General features: G+C 46.3%; 1 protein-coding gene across 1 annotated transcript in view; it reads left to right on the forward strand.

Moving 5' to 3' along the window:
* The first annotated feature begins 318 nt into the window (after positions 1–318).
* Positions 319–23,132, forward strand: part of adcy3a (adenylate cyclase 3a) — a 179,537-nt gene continuing 156,723 nt past the window's right edge. Inside the window, exon 1 of the mRNA XM_073050086.1 lies at positions 319–2,650. Within this exon, the coding sequence (XP_072906187.1) occupies positions 2,009–2,650 (642 nt within the window). The 5' untranslated portion in view covers positions 319–2,008. The remainder of the gene's footprint in view (positions 2,651–23,132) is intronic.

Here is a 23,132-nt window from a genome sequence, read left to right on the forward strand (position 1 = left end):
TGTAGTGGACAGCAAGGAAGGCTATTGATGCTTGCAGAGGGATTTGGACCAGCTGGAAAAATGGGCTGAAAAATAACAGATGGAATTTAATGCAGACAAATGTGAGTTGGTTCACTTCAGTTGAACCAACCAGGGTAGGTCTTACACAGAGAACGGTAGGGCACTGAGGAGTGTGGTCGAACAAAGGGATCTGGGAATACAGGTCCATAATTCATTGAAAGTGGCGTCACAATAGAGGTCATGTGTTAAGGGTGAAAAGTGAAAAGTTTATGGAGTGCAAGGGGAAACACCCACACTGAGAGGGTCATAATAGTGTAGAACTGCCACAGCAAGCTACATTTCAATGGTTAAGACAAGTTTGGATGGTAGGGACATTGAGAAGGATGGTCCTGGCGCAGGTCAATGGGTTTAGGCAGTTTAAATTGTTCAGCATCCATTGGGCCTGTTTGGGTGCTGTCTTTTCTCTTTTTCTCTCTCTTTATCTCCCCCTTTCTCACCCTCGCTATCTCCACTCTCCCTTCCCTCTCTCTCTCTCTCCTCCTTCCATACCCCATCTCTCTTTCCTTCTCTCCCTCTCTCTCTCCTTAACCCCCTCCCTGTCTCACTCCCTCCCACCCTGTCTCACTCCCCCTCTCTATCCCTTTCTCTCCCTCTCTCTCATTCCCTCACCCTTACCTCCCCCTCTCTGCTTCTCCCTCCCTCCCTCTGCATCTCTCTCTCTCTCTCCTCCCCCACTCTCTCACTCGCTCTGTCGCGCCCGATTCGCTGCTGTTCTCTCAGGCCCGGACACACTCCAGCATCTCCTGCGGCAGCGACTGCGCCGAGCCGAGGACCGACAGCCGGGGACTGTGGTAGGGGGAGCAGCGGCCGGAGCGCTGCAGGAACCGGGGATCGGCAGCGGGCCCGGTTAGTCGAACCGCGGGTCGCGGACATTCGGAGCGGTGGGGCCGATCCGGCTTGTCGGAGACTGACGAACCACAGGAACAGTGACCGCCAGGTAGTGACTACCCTGCAATGGCCACTTGTCACTGAGACCTCGCACTGACCATCCGAAACTGACTGACCGTTCCTAACTACCCGTCTCGCAAAGACAGTCCCGCACCGACTGTGGTGACTGAGAACCCACATTGATCACAGTCACGGAGATCACACACTGTCCATCCCGTACTGACCATCCCGCACTGACCACGGTCACTGCGATCACACACTGACCACGGTCACGGAGATCACACACTGACCACGGTCACGGAGATCGCACACTGACTGTCCCCCAGTGACCACAGTCACGGAGATCACACACTGTCCATCCCGTACTGACCATCCCGTACTGACCATCCCGCACTGACCACGGTCACTGCGATCACACACTGACCACGGTCACGGAGATCACACACTGACCGTCCTGTACTGACCACGGTCACGGAGATCGCACACTGACTGTCCCCCAGTGACCACAGTCACGGAGATCACACACTGTCCATCCCGTACTGACCATCCCGTACTGACCATCCCGCACTGACCACGGTCACTGCGATCACACACTGACCACGGTCACGGAGATCACACACTGACCGTCCTGTACTGACCACGGTCACGGAGATCACACACTGACCGTCCTGTACTGACCACGGTCACGGAGATCACACACTGACTGTCCCACACTGACCACTGTCACTGAGATCACACACTGACTGTCCCCCAGTGACCACTGTCAGGGAGATCACACACTGACTGTCCCACACTGACCACTGTCACGGAGATCACACACTGACCACTGTCACTGAGATCACACACTGACTGTCCCCCAGTGACCACTGTCAGGGAGATCACACACTGACTGTCCCACACTGACCACTGTCACGGAGATCACACACTGACCACGGTCACTGAGATCACACACTGTCCACCCCGTACTGACCACGGTCACGGAGAAACTGTACTGACCGTACCACACTGAGACCTCACACTGAACGTCCTGCAGTAACTGGGTCTGGTCCAAGTGGCAGCCATGCCAAGGAGCCGCACATTGTCGGAGCCAGAGCTGTCGGCGGAATGTTCGGTCAGCCTTCCGTCGGACCCCGGGCAGGGGGAGGTGGCAGTGCGGACCAGCGGCTTCTGCCTGTGTCTGCCCCCGGGGATGAGACTGACCTTCGTGCCCGAGTCCCTGGAAACACTGTACCAGACGTACTTCCGACGCCAACGGGGCGACACGCAACTGGTTCTGGTGGTCTTTGCTGCCCTTTTTGACTGCTACACGTTAGTGAGCTGTGCCATCCTGTACTCGGCCGAGAAGCTGGTGGCCCTGCTGGTGTCCACAGCCGGACTCCTGGCTCAGCTCCTCCTCTTTGTCCTCTGTCGCTGCAGAGTTCTGCCTGACCGCCTCTGGCAAACCGTGGTACCCTACCTGCTCTGGGCACTCATCGACGTCCAGATCTTCTGCCAGCTGGGAGCCAGCGTCACGCCGTCGTACCGGGCCAGTGACACGGTGGGCTGGCTGGCCTTCTTCACCTTCGCACTCTTCATCACCCTGCCCCTGCAGCTGCTCCCTGTCATCGTGCTCAGCACCGCCACCTGCGTCGTACACACCCTCGTCCTGGGCATCACGCTGGCACAGCGGCCTGCGCCGGACACCACCTCACTGCCCCAGCAGGTAGGCACACCAGGAGGGTCAATGGCTGGGATCAAAGGTCAGGGAGAGCGGGTTCAGCAGAGTGGTTTAGGGAGCCAGGGTCAGTGCTGGTGGGTGTCAAAGTGCACAGTTTGAGATGTCCGGGCTGTAGTGAATAGGTCAGCGTGTGCAGGTGAGTATCTGTGGGTCAAAGTGCACGGGTTGGGATTTGTGGGTCAGAGCGTACAAATTGGGGTGCATGAGTCAGAGTGCACAGGTCGGTATGTGTGTGTCATGGAGTGTTGTTTGGGTCAGAGTGCACAGGTCAGGTGTGTGTGGGTCAGGGAGTGTTGTTTGGATCAGAGTGCACAGGTCAGGTGTGTGTGGGTCAGAGTGCACAGGTCAGGGAGTGTGTGTCATGGAGTGATGTTTGGGTCAGAGTGCACAGGTCGGGTGTGTGTGTCATGGAGTGTTGTTTGGGTCAGAGTGCACAGGTCAGGTGTGTGTGGGTCAGAGTGCACAGGTCGGGTGTGTGTGGGTCAGAGTGCACAGGTCAGGTGTGTGTGGGTCAGAGTGCACAGGTCGGGTGTGTGTGAGGGGTAGGGGGCAAGGTTACAAGCTCGGCCTGCTTGGCCACACAGATGGAACATATCTCCAGTTCCCCTGCCTTTTACCAGAAAGTTCCAGTCTTTTCTCTGGAGGTTAGCACTCTGTAGGGCAATTAAACATGATGCTAACAGGGCAGCAATGGAGAATTGGCTGTGAACATCAGCTCTTCAAACTTTCTCAGTGTTAGAATATTCCAGAATCACCAGTATTCATGCAGCCTGCCCAGAGAAAATTTAACGACTGTTCAAACAATACTGGTGATGATTCAACAGAAATGTCCGAGGAGGGGCAGGCATTGACCGTACCAGCTCCCCACTTGGGCCCTGCAGTGTCCCCTGTTGTCTGCAGTTACAGCTCAGAGTGTTTCCGACTTCAATTCAGTTGCCATTCTGTAAGGAGTTTGTACTGTACATTCTCCCCGTGACTGCGTGGGTTTCCTCTGGATGCTCCGGGTCCCTCCTGCAACCCAAGGGCATACTGCTTAGTAGGTGAGTTGGTCATTGGTCATGGTCCTGTGATTAGGCCAGGGTTAAATAGGTGGAGGAACTCAGCAGGTCAGACAGCATCTGTGGAAACGAACAGTCAATGTTTCGGGCCAAGGCCCTTCGTCAGGACCTGCTGAGTTCCTCCAGAATGTTGTACGTGTTGCTTTGACCCCAGCATCTGCAGTGTACTTTGTGTACTTTAGTGCAGCTCGTTGGGCCAGGGGCGCTTCTTCCACACTGTACCTCTAAATAAATTACTACATCACCTTTAGTGTAGACAGGGGCTCTGTCTGGGGAGAAACCCTCACATTCTGAGCAAACACTCTCCAAACTGCATCCTCATATTCCCAGTACCAGGCTACTTGGGGAACCCCATTAGACCCTATCAGAGTCACGTCCCAACAAGATCATCTGTTCCCTCTGAGGATGGAAATTGGTTTATTATTGTCTCATATGCAGTACATAGGGACAGTGAAAAGCTCTTGCACACTGTTCATACAGATCAGATCAGTGGAATCGGGCAGAACAGGGTGAAGCAAGAATAATTTAGGTCTCTATTCATTGGAACGTAGAAGGTTGAGGGGGGATTTGATCGAGGTATTTAAAATTTTGAGAGGGATAGATAGAGTTGACGTGAATAGGCTGTTTCCATTGAGAGTAGGGGAGATTCAAACGAGGGGACATGATTTGAGAGTTAGGGGGCAAAAGTTTAAGGGAAACACGAGGGGGTATTTTTTTACTCAGAGAGTGATAGCTGTGTGGAATGAGCTTCCTGTAGAAGTAGTAGAGGCCAGTTCAGTTGTGTCATTTAAGGTAAAATTGGATAGGTATATGGACAGGAAAGGAGTGGAGGATTATGGGCTGAGTGCGGGAAGGTGGGACTAGGTGAGATTAAGAGTTCGGCACGGACTAGGAGGGCCAGAATGGCCTGTTTCCGTGCTGTGATTGTTATATGGTTATAATTCAGAACAGTCGGTCAAATGTGATGGCAGAATATAGTATTAATGGTAAGACTTTTGGCATTGTGGAGGATCAGAGGGATCTTAGGTCCAAGTCCATAGGACACTCAAAGCAGCTGCGCAGGTTGACTCTGTGGTTAAGAAGGCATACAGTGTATTGGCCTTCATCAATCGTGGAATTGAATTTAGGAGCCGAGAGGTAATGTCACAGCTATATAGGACCCTGGTCAGACCCCATTTGCAGTACTGTGCTCAGTTCTGGTCACCTCACTACAGGAAGAATGTGGAAGCCATAGAAAGGGTGCAGAGGAGATTTACAAGGATTGTACCTGGATTGGGGAGCATGTCTTATGAAAATAGGTTGAGTAAACTCGGCCTTTTCTCCTTGGAGCAACGGAGGATGAGAGGTGACCTGATAGAGGTGTACACGATGATGAGAGGCATTGATCATGTGGATAGTCAGAGGCTTTTTCCCAGGGCTGAAATGGTTGCCACAAGAGGACACAGGTTTAAGGTGCTGGGGAGTAGGTACAGAGGAGATGTCAGGGGTAAGTTTTTTACTCAGAGAGTGGTGAGTGTGTGGTATGGGCTGCCGGAAATGGTGGTGGAGGCGGATATGATAGGGTCTTTTAAGAGGCTTTTAGATAGGTACGTGGAGCTTAGAAAAATAGAGGGATATGGGTAAGTCTAGTAATTTCTAGGGTAAGGACATGTTTGGCACAACTTTGTGGGCTGAAGGGCCTGTATTGTGCTGTAGGATTTCTATGTTTCTAATGTGTAACAGTCACTGAGAAAGGGCCATGCACGTGAGCGATAAAGTGCACGATCACAGGGAAGCAGATTGCGAGGTCAAGAGTCCTTATCATACAAGAGATCAGTTCAACAATCTGATAACAGTGGGACAGAAGCTGTCCTGGACCCTGGTGGGACGTGCTTTCAGGATTTCGTACCTTCTGCCTGATGGTGTAGGAGAGAAGAGAGGAAGTACAAGCTAGATTGGGTCTGATTATGCTGGCTACGTTACTGAGGCAGTGAAGTGTGAGCGTCACCTCGTATCCCTCACTACCTCTGAAGTAAACACATCCTTTAACAAGGAGGTGAACACTGTAGGTTTCCACTACTACAGAAGTTGTAACAGGACCCCACCTTCTGCCTGTTATAACAAGTGTCTTTTCCACAGCCCGCTGGGGAGAAAGCAATTCGGGATTGGGTGTTGGCTAATGAACCTGATGGTTCGAGAGCATAAGGTAAAGGAACGCTTGGGAGACAGCGATAATTATATGATAGGATATAACCGTATAACAATTACAGCATGGAAATAGGCCATCTTGGCCCTTCTAGTCTGTGCCAAACGCTTACTCTCACCTAATCCCACTGACCCGCACTCAGCCCATAACCCTCCATTCCTTTCCTGTCCATATACCTATCCAATTTTACTTTAAATGACAATACTGAACCTGCCTCTACCACTTCTACCGGAAGCTCATTCCACACAGCTACCACTCTCTGAGTAAAGAAATTCCCCCTCATGTTACCCTTAAACTTTTGACCCCTAATTCTCAGCTCATGTCCTCTTGTTTGAATCTCCTGTACTCTCAATGGAAAAAGCCTATTCACATCAACTCTATCTATCCCCCTCATAATTTTAAATACCTCTATCAAGTCCCCCCTCAACCTTCTACGTTACAAAGAATAAAGACCTAACTTGTTCAATCTTTCCCTATAACTTAGGTGCTGAAACCCAGGTAACATTCTAGTAAATCTTCTCTGTACTCTCTCTATATTGTTGACATCATTCCTATAATTCGGTGAGCTGAACTGTACATAATAGTCCAAATTCGGCCTTACCAATGCCTTGTACAATTTTAACATTACATCCCAACTCCTATACTCAATGCTCTGATTTATAAAGGCCAGCATACCAAAAGCTTTCTTCACCACCCTATCCACATGAGATTCCACCTTCACGGAACTATGCACCATTATTCCTAGATCACTCTGTTCTACTGCATTCTTCAATGCCCTACCATTTACCACGTATGTCCTATTTGTCCTACCAAAATGTAGCACCTCACACTTATCAGCATTAAACTCCATCTGCCATCGCTCAGCCCACTCTTCTAACTGGCCTAAATCTCTCTGCAAACTTTGAAAACGTACTTCATTATCCACAGCGCCACCTACCTTAGTATCTATCATCTGCATACTTACTAATCCAATTTACCACCCCATCGTCCAGATCGTTAATGTATATGACAAACAACATTGGACCCAGTACAGATCCCTGAGGCACACCACTAGTCACCGGCCTCCAACCTGACAAACAGTTATCCACCCTACTCTCTGGCATCTCCCATCCAGCCACTGTTGAATCCATTTTACTACTTCAATATTAATACCTAACTATTGAACCTTCCTAACTAACCTTCCGTGCGGAACCTTGTCAAAGGCCTTACTGAAGTCCATATAGACAACATCCACAGCTTTACCCTCGTCAACTTTCCTCCTAACCTCTTCAAAAAATTCAGTAAGATTTGTCAAACGTGACCTTCCACGCACAAATCCATGTTGACTGTTCCTAATCAGACCCTGTCTATCCAGATAATTATATATACCATCTCTAAGAATACTTCCCATTAATTTACCCACCACTGACGTCAAACTGACAGGCCAATAATTGCTAGCTTTACTCTTAGAACCCTTTTTAAACAATGGAACCACATGAGCAATACGCCAATCCTCCGGCACCATCCCCATTTCTAATGACATTTGAAATATTTCTGTCAGAGCCCCTGCTATTTCTACACTAACTTCCCTCAAGCTCCTAGGGAATATCCTGTCAGGAACTGGAGATTTATCCACTTTTATATTCTTTAAAAGCCCCAGTACTTCCTCTTTTTTGATCACCATAGTTTCCATAACTACCCTACTTGTTTCCCTTACCTTACACAATTCAATATCCTTCTCCTTAGTGAATACCGAAGAAAAGAAATTGTTCAAAATCTCCCCCATCTCTTTCGGCTCCACACATAACTGTCCACTCTGATTCTGAGAGTTAGATAGAGCTCTTATAGATAGTGGGGTCAAGGGATATGGGGAGAGGGCAGGAATGGGGTACTGATTGTGTATGATCAGCCATGATCACAGTGAATGGCGGTGCTGGCTAGAAGGGCCAAATGGCCTACTCCTGCACCTACTGTCTATTGTCTATTCTCTAAGGGACCAATTTTATCCCTCACTATCCTTTTGCTATTAATATAACTGTCGAAAGCCTTTGGATTTATTTTCACCATACTTGCCAAAGCAACCTCGTATCTTCTTTTAGCTTTTCTAACTTCTTTCTAAGATTCTTCTTACATTCTTTATATTCCTTGAGCACCTCATTTACTCCATGCTGCCTAAATTTATTGTAGATATCTCTTTTTTTTCCTAACCAAGTTTCCAATATCCCTTGAAAACCACAGCTCTCTCAAACTTTTAACCTTTCCTTTCAACTTAACAGGAACATAAAGATTCTGTACCCACAAAATTTCACCTTTAAGTGACCGCCATTTCTCTATTACATCCTTCCTAGAAAACAAATTGTCCCAATCCACCCTTCTAAATCCCTTCGCAACGCCTCAAGATTAGCCTTTCTCCAATCAAAAATCTCAACCCTGGGTCCTGTCCTATCCTTCTCCATAATTATATTGAAACTAATGGCATTGTGATCACTGGACCCGAAGTGCTCCCCAACACACACCTCTGTCACCTGACCTATTTCATTCCCTAACAGAAGATCCAACACTGCCCCTTCTCTAGTTGGTACCTCTATGTATTGCTGCAAAAAACTATCCTGCATACATTTTACAAACTCCAAACCATCCATCCCTTTTACAGTATGGGCTTCCCAGACTATGTGTGGAAAATCTCACAGAATCACATCCCTGTGCTTACTACAAATATCTGCTATCTTCTTGCAAATTTGCTCCTCCAATTCTCGCTCCCCATTAGGTGGTCAATAATACACCCCTATAAGTGTTACTACACCTTTCCCGTTCCTCAATTCCACCCAAATAGCCTCCCTAGACGAGCCCTCTAATCTATCCTGCCAGAGCACCGCTGTAATATTTTCTCTGACAAGCAACGCAACACCTCCCCCTCTTGTCCCTCTGATTCTATCACACCTGAAGCAACGAAATCCAGGAATATTTAGTTGTCAATCACACCCCTCCTGCAACCATGTTTCACTAATAGCTACAACATCATATTTCCAGGTATCAATCCATGCTCTAAGCTCATCCACCTTTCTTAAAATGCTCCTAGCATTAAAATAAATGAATTTAAGAAATTTACCACCTCTTCCTCTCTGTTTATCTCTAACAGTACAAAGAACTTTACTGTCTTCTTTTTCTTCCTTCTCCCATACATCTGTTCCTTCACTGGTTCCCCTCCCCCCTCATATCTAGTTTAAATCCAGTGGAGCCTCTCTAGCAAACCTACCTGCAAGAATATTTGTTCCCCTCCAGTTCAGATGTAAACCATCCCACTGGAACAGGTCCCACCTTCCCTGGAAAACTGCCCAATTATCTATAAATCTGAAGCCCTCCCTCCTGCACCATGTCTTCAGCCACGTGTTGATCTGCGCTATCTTACTATTTCTAAACCCACCTGCACGTGGCACTGGTAGCAATCCTGGAATTGCTATCCTGGAGGTCCTGTCCTTTAACTTGGTGCCTAACTCCCTAAACTCACCTTTCAGGACCTCCTCACTCTTCCTACCCATGTCATTGGTCCCTAAATGGACCATGACATCTGGCTGCTCACCCTCCCTCTTGAGAATACTGAGAACTCAATCCGAGATATCACGGACCCTGGCACCAGAGAGGCAACATACCATCCGGGATTCTCGATCTCTTCCACAGAACCTCCTATCTGTCCCCCTAACTATCGAATCCCCTATCACAACTGCTCTCCTCTTTTCCCTCCTTCCCTTCTGAGCTAAGGGTCCAGTCTCGGTGCCAGAGATGCAACCACTGCAACTTGTCCCTGGTAGGTCATCCTCACCAACAGGATCCAAAACGGTATACTTATTGTTGATGGGAATGGCCACAGGGGTGCTCTGCTCTTTGTGTCTATTCCCCTTACATCTCCTGACAGTCACCCAACTACCTGTCTCCTGACTCTTAGGAGTGACCTTCTCCCTGAAACTCCTGTCTATTTCTGCTTCTGCCTCCCGAATGATCCGAAGTTCATCCAGCTCCAGTTCCCCAACACAGTTTGTCAGGAGCTGCAGCTGGATGCACCTTTTACAGGTGTAGTCATCAGGGACAGCTGTGCTCGCCCTGACTTCCCACAAACTGCAAACGGAGCACTCGACTGCCCTAACTGCTGCCTCCATTAACTACTCCTAATCTAATTGGATTAATTAAAGGAGTTTACCTGGCCTTACCTCACCTGGAGTGAAGCCCGTACTCAGCCTCTGCTCGCTATTTAAATTCTCCCGCTGCCTCACGGGCCGACTTTCACGCACTTGCGCAGTGTGCCCCGTTCAAACCTCGCCTCTGCCTGTTCTCGCCAAAGCCTGATTGAGCCAAAGCTGACCCACTCTGCCTCAGTCCACTCCGACGATGGTCGCTGTATATGGCGGTCTTTCTTTTTAAACCTTTGGCGCGCTACGACACGCGCCTGCACAGTCTAGCCTCTTTGCCACGATCAGTTAAAAAAAAGCTTCTCTCCGAGCTTCTTTTACCTCTTCCCTCTCCGCCTCCTGCTGCGATACACCCTGCAATTCGAGAGCAGGAAACTAAAGTCCAGATGTATCAGTATTACAGTGGAGTAAGGCATTTAGAGAGACAAGCTGGCAAAGTTGATTTGAACAGGACACTAGCAGGAATACTAGCAGGAGTGACAGCAGAACAGCAAAGGCTGGAGTTTCTGTGAACAATTTGGAAGGCTCAGGGGTTGATTCATCCCGAAGAAGAAGTATTATTCATCCCCTTCTACAAGGAGGATGAGGCACTCGTGGCTGATGAGGGAAGTCAAAGAGAGCGTAAAAGCAAAAGAGAGGGCATATAATATAGAAGAAAAATATAGTGTAATATAGAGGATTGGGATGCTTTTAAAACCAAGCAGTATGCCAGAAATTCAAATGTCAGATCATAGACCAAAAGACATAGGATCAGAATTAGGCCATTTGGCCCATCGAGACTGCTCTACCTTTTATCATGGCTGATCCCTTTCCCTCTTAACCCCATTCTCTTGACTACTCCCCATAACCTTTCATGCCCTGAGTAATCAAGAGCCCATTAATCTGCACCTTAAATGCACCCAGTGACTTGGCCTCCACAGTCACCTGTGGCAATGAATTCCACAGATTTACTACCCTCTTGCTAAAGAAATTCCTCCTCATATCTGATCTGCATGGAGGTTTCTCTATTTCTGGTCCTAGACTGCTTCACTATAAGAAATATCCTCTCCACATCCACTCTATCTAGGCCTTTCAAAATTCGATAGATTTCAATGAGATTATTCTTCTGAATTCCAGCGAGTACAGGCCCAGAGCCTTCAACTGTTGCTCGTATAATAACCCTTTCATTCCTGGAATCACCCTTCTGAACTTTGTATGAACCCTCTCCAATGTCAGCCCATCCTTCTTTAATAAGGGGCCCAAATACTCCAAGTAAAGGAGTATTTGAAGGGAAGGGAAAGGAAGAGGAAGGCAGTAGAGATAGGGGACTTGATAGTTAGGGGGTCAGATAGGCGATTCTGTGGACGCGGTCAGGAGACCCGGATGGTAGTTTGCCTCCCTGTTGCCAGGGTCCGGGATGTTTCTGATCGCGTCCAGGATATCCTGAAGTGGGAGGGAGAGGAGCCAGAGGTTGTACTACATATAGGTACCAATGACATAGGTAGGAAAAGGGAAGAGGCCCTGAAAGGAGAATATAGGGAGTTAGGAAGAGAGTTGAGAAGAAGGTCCGCAAAGGTAGTAATCTGGGGATTACTGTCTGTGCCACACGACAGTGAGAGTAAGAATGGAATGAGGTGGAGGATAAATGCGTGGTTGAGGGATTGGAGCAGGGGTCAGGGATTCAAGTTTCTGGATCATTGGGACCTCTTTTGGGGCAGGTGTGACCTGTACAAAAAAGACGGGTTGCACTTGAATCCTAGGGGGACCAATATCCTGGCGGGGAGATTTGCCAAGGCTACTGGGGAGACTTTAAGCTAGAATGATTGAGGGGTGGGAATCAAATTGAAAGGGTCTAGGAGAGAGGAGGTTAGTTCACAGTTAGAGAAAGCTTGTAGACAGTGTGTGAGGGAGGATAGGCAGGTGATAGAAAAGAGAAGTGCTTAGACCAAAGATGTAGGGGTGAAGGAAGAAAAAGAAGATAGTAAAGTTGTTAGGGATAATCAGAGAGGAAGAGGTGCAGAATTTCTTAAATGTATCTATTTTAATGCTAGGAGCATTGTAAAAAAGGTGGATGAGCTTAGAACATGGATAGATACCTGGAAATATGATGTTGTAGCTATTAGTGAGACATGGTTGCAGGAGGGCTGTGATTGGCAACTAATTATTCCTGGATTTCGTTGCTTCAGGTGTGAGGAAGAGCAAATTTGTAAGGAGATAGCAGATATTTGTAGTAAGCACAAGGTTGTGATTGTGGGAGATTTTAATTTTCTACATATAGACTGGGAAGCCCATACTGTAAAAGGGCTGGATGGTTTGGAGTTTTTAAATGTGTGCAGGATAGTTTTTTGCAGTGTTACATAGAGGTACCAACTAGAGGAGGGGCAGTGTTGGATCTCCTGTTAGGGAATGAGACAGGTCAGGTGACGGAGGTATGTGTTGGGGAGCACTTCAGGTCCAGTGATCACAATGCCATTAGTTTCAATATAATTATGGAGAAGGATAGGACTGGACCCAGGGTTGAGATTTTTAATTGGAGAAAGGCTAACTTTGGGGAGATGCGAAAGGATTTAGAAGGAGTGGATTGGGACAATTTGTTTTCTAGGAAGGATGTAATAGAGAAATGAAGATCATTTAAAAGTGAAATTTTGAGGGTACAGAATCTTTATGTTCCTGTTAGGTTGAAAAGAAAGGTTAAAAGTTTAAGAGAGCTGTGGTTTTCAAGTTATGCTAGAAATTTGGTTTGGAAGAAGAGAGAGATCTACAATAAATATAGGCAGCATGGAGTAAATGAGGTGCTGAAGGAATATAAAGAATGTAAAAAGCATCTTAAGTAAGAAGCTAAAAGAAGATATGAGGTTGCATTGGCAAGTAAGGTGAAAATAAATCCAAAGGGTTTCTACGGTTATATTAATAGCAAAAGGATAGTGAGGGATAAAATTGGTCCCATAGAGAATCAGAGTGGACAGCTATGTGTGGAGCCAAAAGAGATGGGGGAGATTTTGACCAATTTCTTTCCTTCAGTATTCACTAAGGCCAATGATATTGAATTGTGTAAGGTAAGGGAAATAAGTAGGATAATTATGGAAACTATGATGATTAAAGAAGAGGAAGTACTGGGGCTTTTAAAGAATATAAAAGTGGATAAGTCTCCGGGTCCTGATAGGATATTCCCTAGGACCTTGAGGGAGGTTAGTGTGGAAATAGCAGGGACTCTGACAGAAATATTTCAAATGTCATTAGAAACAGGGATGTTCCCAGAGGATTGGCGTATTGCTCATGTGGTTCCATTGTTTAAAAAGGGTTCTAAGAGTAAACCTAGCAATTATCGGCCTGTCAGTTTGACATCAGTGGTGGGTAAATTAATGGGAAGTATTCTTAGAGATGGTATATATAATTATCTGGATAGACAGGGTCTATAGACAGGGTCTGATAGAACAGTCAACATGGATTTGTGTGTGACAAATCTTATTGAATTTTTTGAAGAGGTTACTAGGAAAGTTGACGAGGGTAAAGCTGTGGATGCTGTCTATATGGACTTCAGTAAGGCCTTTGACAAGGTTCCACACAGAAGGTTAGTTAGGAAGTTTCATTCGTTAGGTGTTAATATTGAAGTAGTAAAATGGATTCAACAGTGGCTGGATGGGAGATGCCAGAGAGTAGTGGTGGATAACTGTTTGTCAGGTTGGAGGCCGGTGACTAGTGGTGTGCTTCAGGGATCTGTACTGAGTCCAATGTTGATTGTCATATATATTAATGATCTGGATAATGGAGTGGTAAATTGGATTAGTAAGTATGCAGATGATAAAATAGGTGGTGTTGTGGATAATGAAGTAGGTTTTCTAAGCTTACAGAGAGATTTAGGCCAGTTAGAAGAGTGGGCTGAACGATGGCAGATGGAGTTTAATGCTGATAAGTGTGAGGTGCTACATTTTGGTAGGACTAATCAAAATAGGACATACATGGTAAATGGTAGGGCATTGAGGAATGCAGTAGAACAGAGTGATCTAGGAATAATGTTGCATAGTTCCCTGAAGGTGAAATCTCATGTGGATAGGGTGGTGAAGAAAGCTTTTGGTATGCTGGCCTTTATAAATCAGAGCATTGAGAGTAGGAGTTGAGATATAATGTTAAAATTGTACAAGGCATTGGTAAGGCCAAATTTGGAGAATTGTATACAGTTTTGGTCACCGTATTATAGGAAAGGTGTCAACAAAATAGAGAGGGTACAGAGAAGATTTACTAGAATGTTACCTGGGTTTCAACACCTAAGTTACAGAGAAAGGTTGAACAAGTTAGGTCTTTATTCTTTGGAGCATAGAAGGTTGAGGGGGGACTTGATAGAGGTATTTAAAATTATGAGGGGAATAGATAGAGTTGACGTGGATAGGCTTTTTCCATTGAGAGTAGGGGAGATTCAAACAAGAGGACATGAGTTGAGAGTTAGGGGGCAAAAGTTTAGGGGTAACACGAGGGGGAACTTCTTTACTCAGAGGGTGGTAGCTGTGTGGAATGAGCTTCCAGTAGAAGTAGTAGAGGCAGGTTCGATATTGTCATTTAAAAAAAAATTGGATAGGTATGTGGACAGGAAAGGAATGGAGGATTATGGGCTGAGTGTAGGTTGGTGGGACTAGGTGAGAGTAAGCGTTCGGCACGGACAAGAACAGACAGGCAGACAGACAGACATACTTTATTGATCCCGAGGGAAATTTGGTTTCATTACAAGGGACGAGATGGCCTGTTTCTGTGCTGTAATTGTTATATGGTTATATGGTAAAGCCTTACCCATCTGTGCCTTATACAGCGTCAGTATTACATCCTCTTGAAATTCATCCTACACAAGGACTCCCAAATCCCTTTTCCAGGGCTCGGAACTGGCTGAAGAGATCGTGGAGACCTTTCAAGAATCACTAGATTCTAGAATGATTCAGGCAGGAACTTAGATAAATTAGGACCAGATGTTCTCAAGAAATGTGGCAAATATTCAGGGGATTTTTGCATGCGTTCTGCATAGGTACGTTCCGATGAGACAGGGAAACAGAGAACATAGAACAATACAGCACAGTACAGGCCCTTTGGCCCACAATGTTGTGCCAACCCTTAAACCCTGCCTCCCATATAACCCTCCACCTTAAATTCCTCCATTTACCTGTCTAGTAGTCTCTTAAATTTCATTAAAAAGGATGGTAGGGTACAGGAACCGTAGTGTAAAAAGGCTGTTGAAAATCTGGTCAAGAAGAAAAGAAGAGCTTACAAAAGGTTCAAAATACTAGATAGTGATAGAGATCTAGAAAATTATAAGGCTAGCAGGAAGGAGCTTAAGAATGAAATTAGGAGAGCCAGAAGGGGCCATGAGAAGGCCTTGGCAGACAGGATTAAGGAAAACCCCAAGGCATTCTACAAGTATGTGAAGAACAAGAGGATAAGATGTGAGAGAATAGGACTAATCAAGTGTGACAGTGGGAAAGTGTATGGAACGTGAGGAGGTAGGGGAGATATTTAATGAATACTTCAGTATTCACTACGGAAAAGGAGCTTGACGATTATAAGGATGATTTACAGTGGACTGAAAAGTTTGAGCATATAGACATTAAGAAAGAGGATGTGCTGGAGTTTTTGGAAAGAATCAAGTTGGATAAGTCACCGGGACCGGATGAGGTGTACCCCAGGGTACTGTGGGAGGCAAGGGAGGATCTTTGCATCATCAATGGGGACGGGGGAGGTTCCGGAGGATTGGAGGGTTGCAGATGTTGTTCCCTTATTCAAGAAAGGGAGTAGAGATAGCCCAGGAAATTATAGACCAGTGAGTCTTACCTCAGTGGTTGGTAAGTTGATGGAGAAGATCCTGAGAGGCAGGATTTCTGAACATTTGGAGAGGCATATATGATTAGGAACAGTCAGCATAGCTTTGTGAAAGGCAGGTCGTTTTGCTAGGGTACCCCATGCAAAGTTTAATGAGAAAGTAAGGAGGCATGGGATCCAAGGGGACCTTGCTTTGTTGATCTAGCATTAGTTTGCCCACAGAAGGCAAAAAGTGGTTGTAGACGAGTCACATTCTGCATGGAGGTCGGTGACCAGTGGTTGGACTCAGAGATCTGTTCTGGGACACTTACTCTCTGTGATTTTTATAAATAACCTGGATGAGGAAGTGGATAGGTTAGTAAATTTGCTGATGACACAGAGGTTGGGGATGTTGTGGATAGTGTGGAGGGCTGTCAGAGGTTACAGCAGGATATAGATAGGATCCAAAACTGGGCTGAGAACTGGCAGATAGAGCTCAAACCAGATAAATGTGAGGTGGTTCATTTTGGTAGGTCAAATATGATGACAGAATATAGTAGTAATGGTAAGACTCTTGGCAGTGTGGAGGATCAGAGGGATCTTGGGGTCTGAGTCCATAGGACACTCAAACCTGCTGTGCAGGTTGACTGTGTAGTTAAGAAGGCATACGGTGTATTGGTTTCCATCAACCGTGGGATTGAGTTCAAGAGCCGTGAGGTATTGTTATAGTTATATTGGACCCTGGTCAGACCCCACTTGGAGCCTCACTACAGGAGACATGTGGAAACTTTTGAAAGGGTGCAGAGGAGATTTACAATGATGTTGCCTGGATTGGGGAGCATGCCTTATGAGAATAGGTTGAGTGAACTTGGCCTTTTCTTCTTGAAGCGACAGAGGATGAGAGGTGACCTGATAAAGATGTATAAAATGACAAGAGGAATTGATTGTGTGGATAGTCAGAGGCTTTTTCCCAGGGTTGAAATGGCTAACACAAGGGGACACAGTTTTAAGGTGCTTGGAAGTAGGTACAGAGGAAATGTCAGGGATAATTTTTTATGCAGAGTGGTGAGTGCATGGAATGGGCTGCCAGTGACGGTGGTGGAGGCGATTACGATAGGGTCTTTTGAGAGACTCTTGGATAGGTACATGGAGCTTAGAAAAGTAACCCTAGGTAATTTCTAAAATAAGTACATGTTCAGCACAACATTGCGGGCCAAAGGGCCTGGATTGTGCTGTAGGTTTTCTACGTTTCTAATTCTTTGATTAAATAATGAGTTGGGTAGACCACGGAGAGTCAGTGGATGTTGTGTACTTGGATTTTCAGAAGGCGTACGGCATTTGACAAGGTGCTGTACATGAGACTGCTTAACAAGAAAAGAGGCCATAGTATTACAGGCTAGAAGATTTACTGACTGGGAGGAGAAAACGAGTGGGAATATAGGGTCCTGTGGCTGTCGGTCACTAGTGGTATTGGCACCGCTTCTTTTTACATTGTATGTCAATGATTTGGACAATGGAATTGATGGCTTTGAGGCCACGTTTGCGGACAGTACAAAGGTAGGTGGAGAGACAGGTAGTGTTGAGGAAGCAGGGAATCCACAGATGGGAGAATGGGCAAAGAAGTGACAGATGGAGTTGAGTGTCAGGAAGTGCTGGTCATGTGCTTTGGTAGAAGGAATAAAAGTTCTGCCTATTTTCTAAACAGGGAGCAATTTCAGAAATCAGAGGTGAAGAGGGTCTTGGGAGTCCTTATGCAGAATTCCCTAAAGATTGACTTGCAGGTTGAATCAATGGTGAAGAAGGGAAATGGAATGTTAGCATTTGTTTTGAGAGAAGCAGAATATAAAAGCAAGGATGTAATGTTGAGGCCTAATAAGGAACTGGTCAGATGACCTGAGAAGTATTGTGAGCAGTTTGGAGCCCCACATGTAACGAAAGGATGGGCTGGAGTTGGAGAGGGACCTCAGAAGGTTCAGGAGCATGACCCCAGGAATAAAGAGCATTTGATGGCTTTAGGCCTGTACTCGCTGGTGTTTAGAAAAATGATGAGGGGGAGGATCTTATTGATCTAGGACCAGAGGGCACAGCCTCAGAATAGAGGGATGTCCATTTTGAACAGAAATGAGGAGACATTGGAGAAGGTCCAGAGGAGGTTCACAAGGATGATCCAGGAATTAAAGGGCTATCATACGAGGAACGTTTGATGGCTCTGGGTCTGTACTCACTGGAATTCAGAAGGATGAGGGGGGATTTCATTGAAACCTTTCGAATGTTGAGAGGGCTAGACAGAGTAGATGTGGTAAGGATGTTTCCCATGGTGGGAGAGTTTAGGACAAGAGAGCACAGCCTCAGGACAGAGGGGCACCCTGTCAAAACAGAGATGCGGAGAAATTTATTTAGCCTAAGGGTAGTGACTTTGTGGAATTTGTTGCCACACGCAGCTGTGGAGGCCAGGTTGCTGTGTGTATCCAAGTCAGCGAATGGTGGTTCTTGATTGGACATGGTATCAAAAGTTATGGGAAGAAGGCCAGGAACTGGGGTTGAGCAGGAAAATAAGAAAGAGGATCAGCCATGATTGAATGGCGGAGCAGACTTGATGGGCCAAATGGCCTAATTCTGTCCGTATGTCTTACGGTCTGATATTAGTCAGTATCTCACTGACACAGGAGGTTGTACACAGTGATTAACATCAATAGCAGGTGCAGAAAGACTAACCTGTGGGTGGGGAGGATGATGTATGGAGGTTTCCAGTGACAAAGACAGTTTGGCTGAATCTGGAAATCGGTGAGTAGCACAGTGAAAGAGGCAGCCTTGCATTGATAGACCATGACCCTGAGTGTAAGACACATCATAATTCCAGGAATGAAAAGGTTTATATACGAGGATCATTTGATGGCTCTGGGCCTGTACTTGCTGTAGTTTAGATGAATAAGGGGGAAATCTCATTGAAACATATCAAATATCGAAAGGCTTAGCAAAAGTGGACGTGCAGAGGATATTTCCTGTAGTGGAGGAGTCTGGGACCAGAGGGCACAGCCTCAGAATAGAGGGATGTCTATTTAGAACAAAGAAGAGGAGGAATTTCTTTAGCCAGGGGGTGGTGAGTCAGTGGAATTCATTGCCAGAGTTGGCTGTGGAGGCCAAGTCATTGTGTATATCTAAAATGGAGATTGACAGGCTGTTGAGTAGTCAGGGCGACAAAGGTTACAGGGAGAAGGCCTGGGATTGGGAGAGATAATAAATCATAGAACCATAGAACACTACAGCACAAAACAGGCCCTTCAGCCCTCCATGTTGTGCTGACCCATGTAATCCTTTAAAAAAGTACTAAACCCACACTACTCCATAACCCTCCATTTTTCTTTCATCCATGTGCCTGTCCAAAAGGCTCTTAAATACCCTTAATGTTTTAGCCTCCACCACCATTCCTGGCAAGTCATTCCAGGCACTCACAACCCTCTGTGTAAAAAAACTTACCCCTGATGTCTCCCCTAAACTTCCCTCCCTTAATTTTGTACATATGCCCTCTGGTGTTTGCCATTGGTGCCCTGGGAAACAGGTACTGACTATCCATCCTATCTATGCCTCTCATAATCTTGTAGACCTCTATCAAGTCCACTCTCATTCTTCTACGCTCCAAAGAGAAAAGTCCCAGCTCTGCTAACCTTGCTTCATATGACTTGTTCTCCAAACCAGGCAATATCCTGGTAAATTTCCTCTGCACCCTCTCCATAGCTTCCACATCCTTCCTATAATGAGGTGACCAGAATTGAACTCAATACTCTAAGTGCGGTCTCACCAGAGATTTGTAGAGTTGCAACATGACCTCTCTACTCTTGAACTCAATCCCCCTGTTAATGACGCCTAGCATCCCACAGGCCTTCTTAACTACCCTATCAACCTGTGCAGCGACCTTGAGGGATGTATGGATTTGAACCTCAAGGTCCCTTTGTTCATCCACACTCTTAAGTAACTGACCATTAATCTTGTACTCAGTCTTCTGGTTTGTCCTTCCAAAATGCATCACCTCACACTTGTCCAGATTGAACTCCATCTGCCATTTTACTGCCCAACTCTGCAGCCTGTCTATATCCTCTTGTAACCTTTGAGCACCTATAGCTCCATCCACAACTCCTCCAATCTTCGTGTCATCCGCAAACGTACTCACCCATCCTTCCGCCTCTACATCCAGGTCATTTATAAAAATCACAAATAGCAGGGGTCCCAGGACAGATCCCTGCGGCACTCCACTGATCACCGACCTCCAGGCAGAACACTTTCCTTCCACAACTACCCTCTGCTTTCTTCCTTTAAGCCAATTTTTTTATCCAAACAGCCAAGGTTCCACTTATCCCATGCCTCATGACTTTCTGGATGAGTCTTTCATGAGGGACCTTGTCAAATGCTTTGCTAAAGTCCATGTAGACCACATCCACTGCCCTACCCTCATCAATTTCTTTTGTTACCTCTTCAAAAAACTCAATCAGGCTCGTGAGGCACAATCTTCCCTTCACAAAGCCATGTTGACTATCCGTGAGTAGACTGTACTTCTCCAAATGCTCATAGATCCTATCCTTAAGAATCCTTTCCAGTAGTTTGCATACCACTGACGTAAGACTCACCGGTCTATAGTTCCCAGGTTTCTCCCTATTACCTTTTTTAAACAAGGGAACTACATTTGCCATTCTTCAGTCCTCCGTTACTTCCCCTGCAGCCAAAGAGGATTCAAAGATCAAGGCTAATGCTCCTGCGATCTCTTCTCTCAATTCCCACAACAACCTGGGGTGTATCATATCCGGCCCTGGGGATTTATCAATCTTAATGTTTTTAAGAAGATCCAGCACTTCTTCCTTAATCTCCACATTGTCCAGCACACAGGCCCACTCTACTTTGACCTCATTCTGATCAAGATCCTTTTCACTTGTGAATACTGAAGCAAAGTATTCATTTAGGACCTCCCCAACCTCCTCCGTCTCCAGGCACATGTTGCCCTCTTTATCCTTTAGCGGTTCCACCTTAGTTCTCGTCATCCTCCTATTCTTCACATACACATAGAACGCCTTGGGGTTCTCCTTAATCCTACATGCCAAGGCCTTCTCATGTCCCCTTCAAGCTCTCCTAAGTCCTTTCTTTAGCTCCTTTCTGGCTACCCTATATTTCTCATAAGCCCCTCCTACTTCCTGCTTCTTATATCTAACATATGCTTTTCCCTCTTGACGAGTTGCCTCACATGTTTCATCAGCCATGGTTCCCTTTTCCTACCATTTTTTCCTTGCCTCAGTGGGACAAACCTATCCTGAACCCAGCTCAAGTGGTCCCTAAACTTCTCCCACATAACTTCTGTGCTTTCCCCTTTGAACATCTGTTTCCAATTTATTCTCGCTAGTTCCTGCCTCATCCCTTCAAAGTTATCCCTTCCCCAGTTAAGCACTTTACCATTTCATCTGATTTTATCCCTTTCCATAGCTATGCTGAAGCTAAGGGAGTTGTGGTCACTCTCACCAAAATGCTCCCCCACCAAGAGGTCTGTCACCTGACCAGGTTCATTACCCAGAACTAGATCCAGTATAGCCTCTCCTCTCGTCGGCCAGTCCACATACTGCGTCAGGAATCCTTCTTGAACACATCTGACAAATTCAGCCCCATCTATCCCCCTTGCACTCAGGAGGTGCAAGTCAATATGAGGGAAATTGAAATCACCCATAACTACTACCCTGTATTTCCTACACCATTCTAAAATCTGCCTGCTTATCTGCTCCTCGGTGTCCCGAGGGCTATTTGGGGGCCTATAAACTACTCCCAGCACAGTGATTGATCCCTTCCTATTTCTGACTTCCACCCAGACTGACTCCGTAGACACTCCTGCAGCTTCCTCCCTTTCTATAGCCGTGATACTATCCATGTCCAGCAATGCCACTCCCCCCCCCCCTTTTCTACCTCCCATCCTATTCCTTTTAAAACACCTGAACCCCGGGACCTGCATCATCTAATCCTGTCCTTCCTCCAACCAAGTTTCAGTAACGGCCACAACATTGTAGTTCCACGTACTAATCCAGCTCTAAGTTCATCCTCCTTGTTCCTAATACTCCTAGCATTGAAATAGACACATTTCAACCCCTTTAACTGGCTACAATTATGTTCTGTCCCCTGCCTGTCCTTCCTCACCAACTCAGAACTCTTAGCATCATGCCCTTGTCCTTCTACCTTAATCTCTGCACTCACATTCTGATTCCCACCCCCCTGCCAAACTAGTTTAAACCCTCCCCAACAGCTCTATCAAACCTGCCCGCCAGAATATTGGTGCCCCTGGGATTCAAGTGCAACCCGTCCTTTTTGTACAGGTCACACCCGCCCCAAAAGAGGTCCCAATGATCCAGAAATCTGAATCCCTGCCCCCTGCTCCAATCCCTCAGCCACGCATTTATCCTCCATCTCATTCTATTCCTGTTCTCACTGTCGCGTGGCACAGGCAGTAATCCCGAGATTACTACTTTCGAGGTCCTGCTTTTCAACTTCCTTCCTAACTCCCTGTAATCGTCTTTCAGGACCTCTTCCTTTTTCCTACTTATGTCATTGGTACCAATATGTACCACGACCTCGAGCTGTTCTCCCTCCCACCGCAGGATATCTTGGACGCGATCAGAAACATCCCGGACCCTGGCACCAGGGAGGAAAACTACCATCCGAGTTTCTTTACTGTGTCCACAGAATCGCCTGTCAGAAACCCTGACTCCCTGCCCTTCTGAGCCACAGGGAAATCATCCACGATGGAATTGTAAAACACTCGTTGAACTGAAAGCCCTCACTCTGCTCCTGTCTTTTATGGTCAGGCTAGCCGTGGAGTATAACCTACAGGCCCCTTATCCACACCTTAGCTCGGATGCGACAGCTGGAGAAGATGCAGAAGATGTTCACCAGGATGATACCTGGGTCGAGGGTTGTAGGGTTTTAAAGGACAACTGAGGGGAATTTTTTTTTAACTCCCTGAACATCCATAAATCCATCACCCTCTGTCTTAAGTTGCCCCTCAGTTTCCCTTTAAAGCTCTGCATTCCCAACTTAACACTGCGCCCTCTAGTTCTAGATTCATCTGCATTGTCTACATCGCTGGAGGGGAGGGAGAAAAAAACATTGTTACCCTATACATCTACACTCCCGAGAGCCCTCATATTTATCATATGTGTCGTGCCAGTATTTGATGTCCCAAACTACATCACCTTGGTGCCCAACACCTTTAATTACAAAAGGATAGTGGGGCTGTAAATCAAGTATCAAAACAAACTTTGTAGTCACTGATGAAATCA

The sequence above is a fragment of the Hemitrygon akajei genome, chromosome 7, assembly GCF_048418815.1.
Source record: "Hemitrygon akajei chromosome 7, sHemAka1.3, whole genome shotgun sequence".
In the NCBI taxonomy this organism is placed as follows: Eukaryota; Metazoa; Chordata; class Chondrichthyes; order Myliobatiformes; family Dasyatidae; genus Hemitrygon; species Hemitrygon akajei.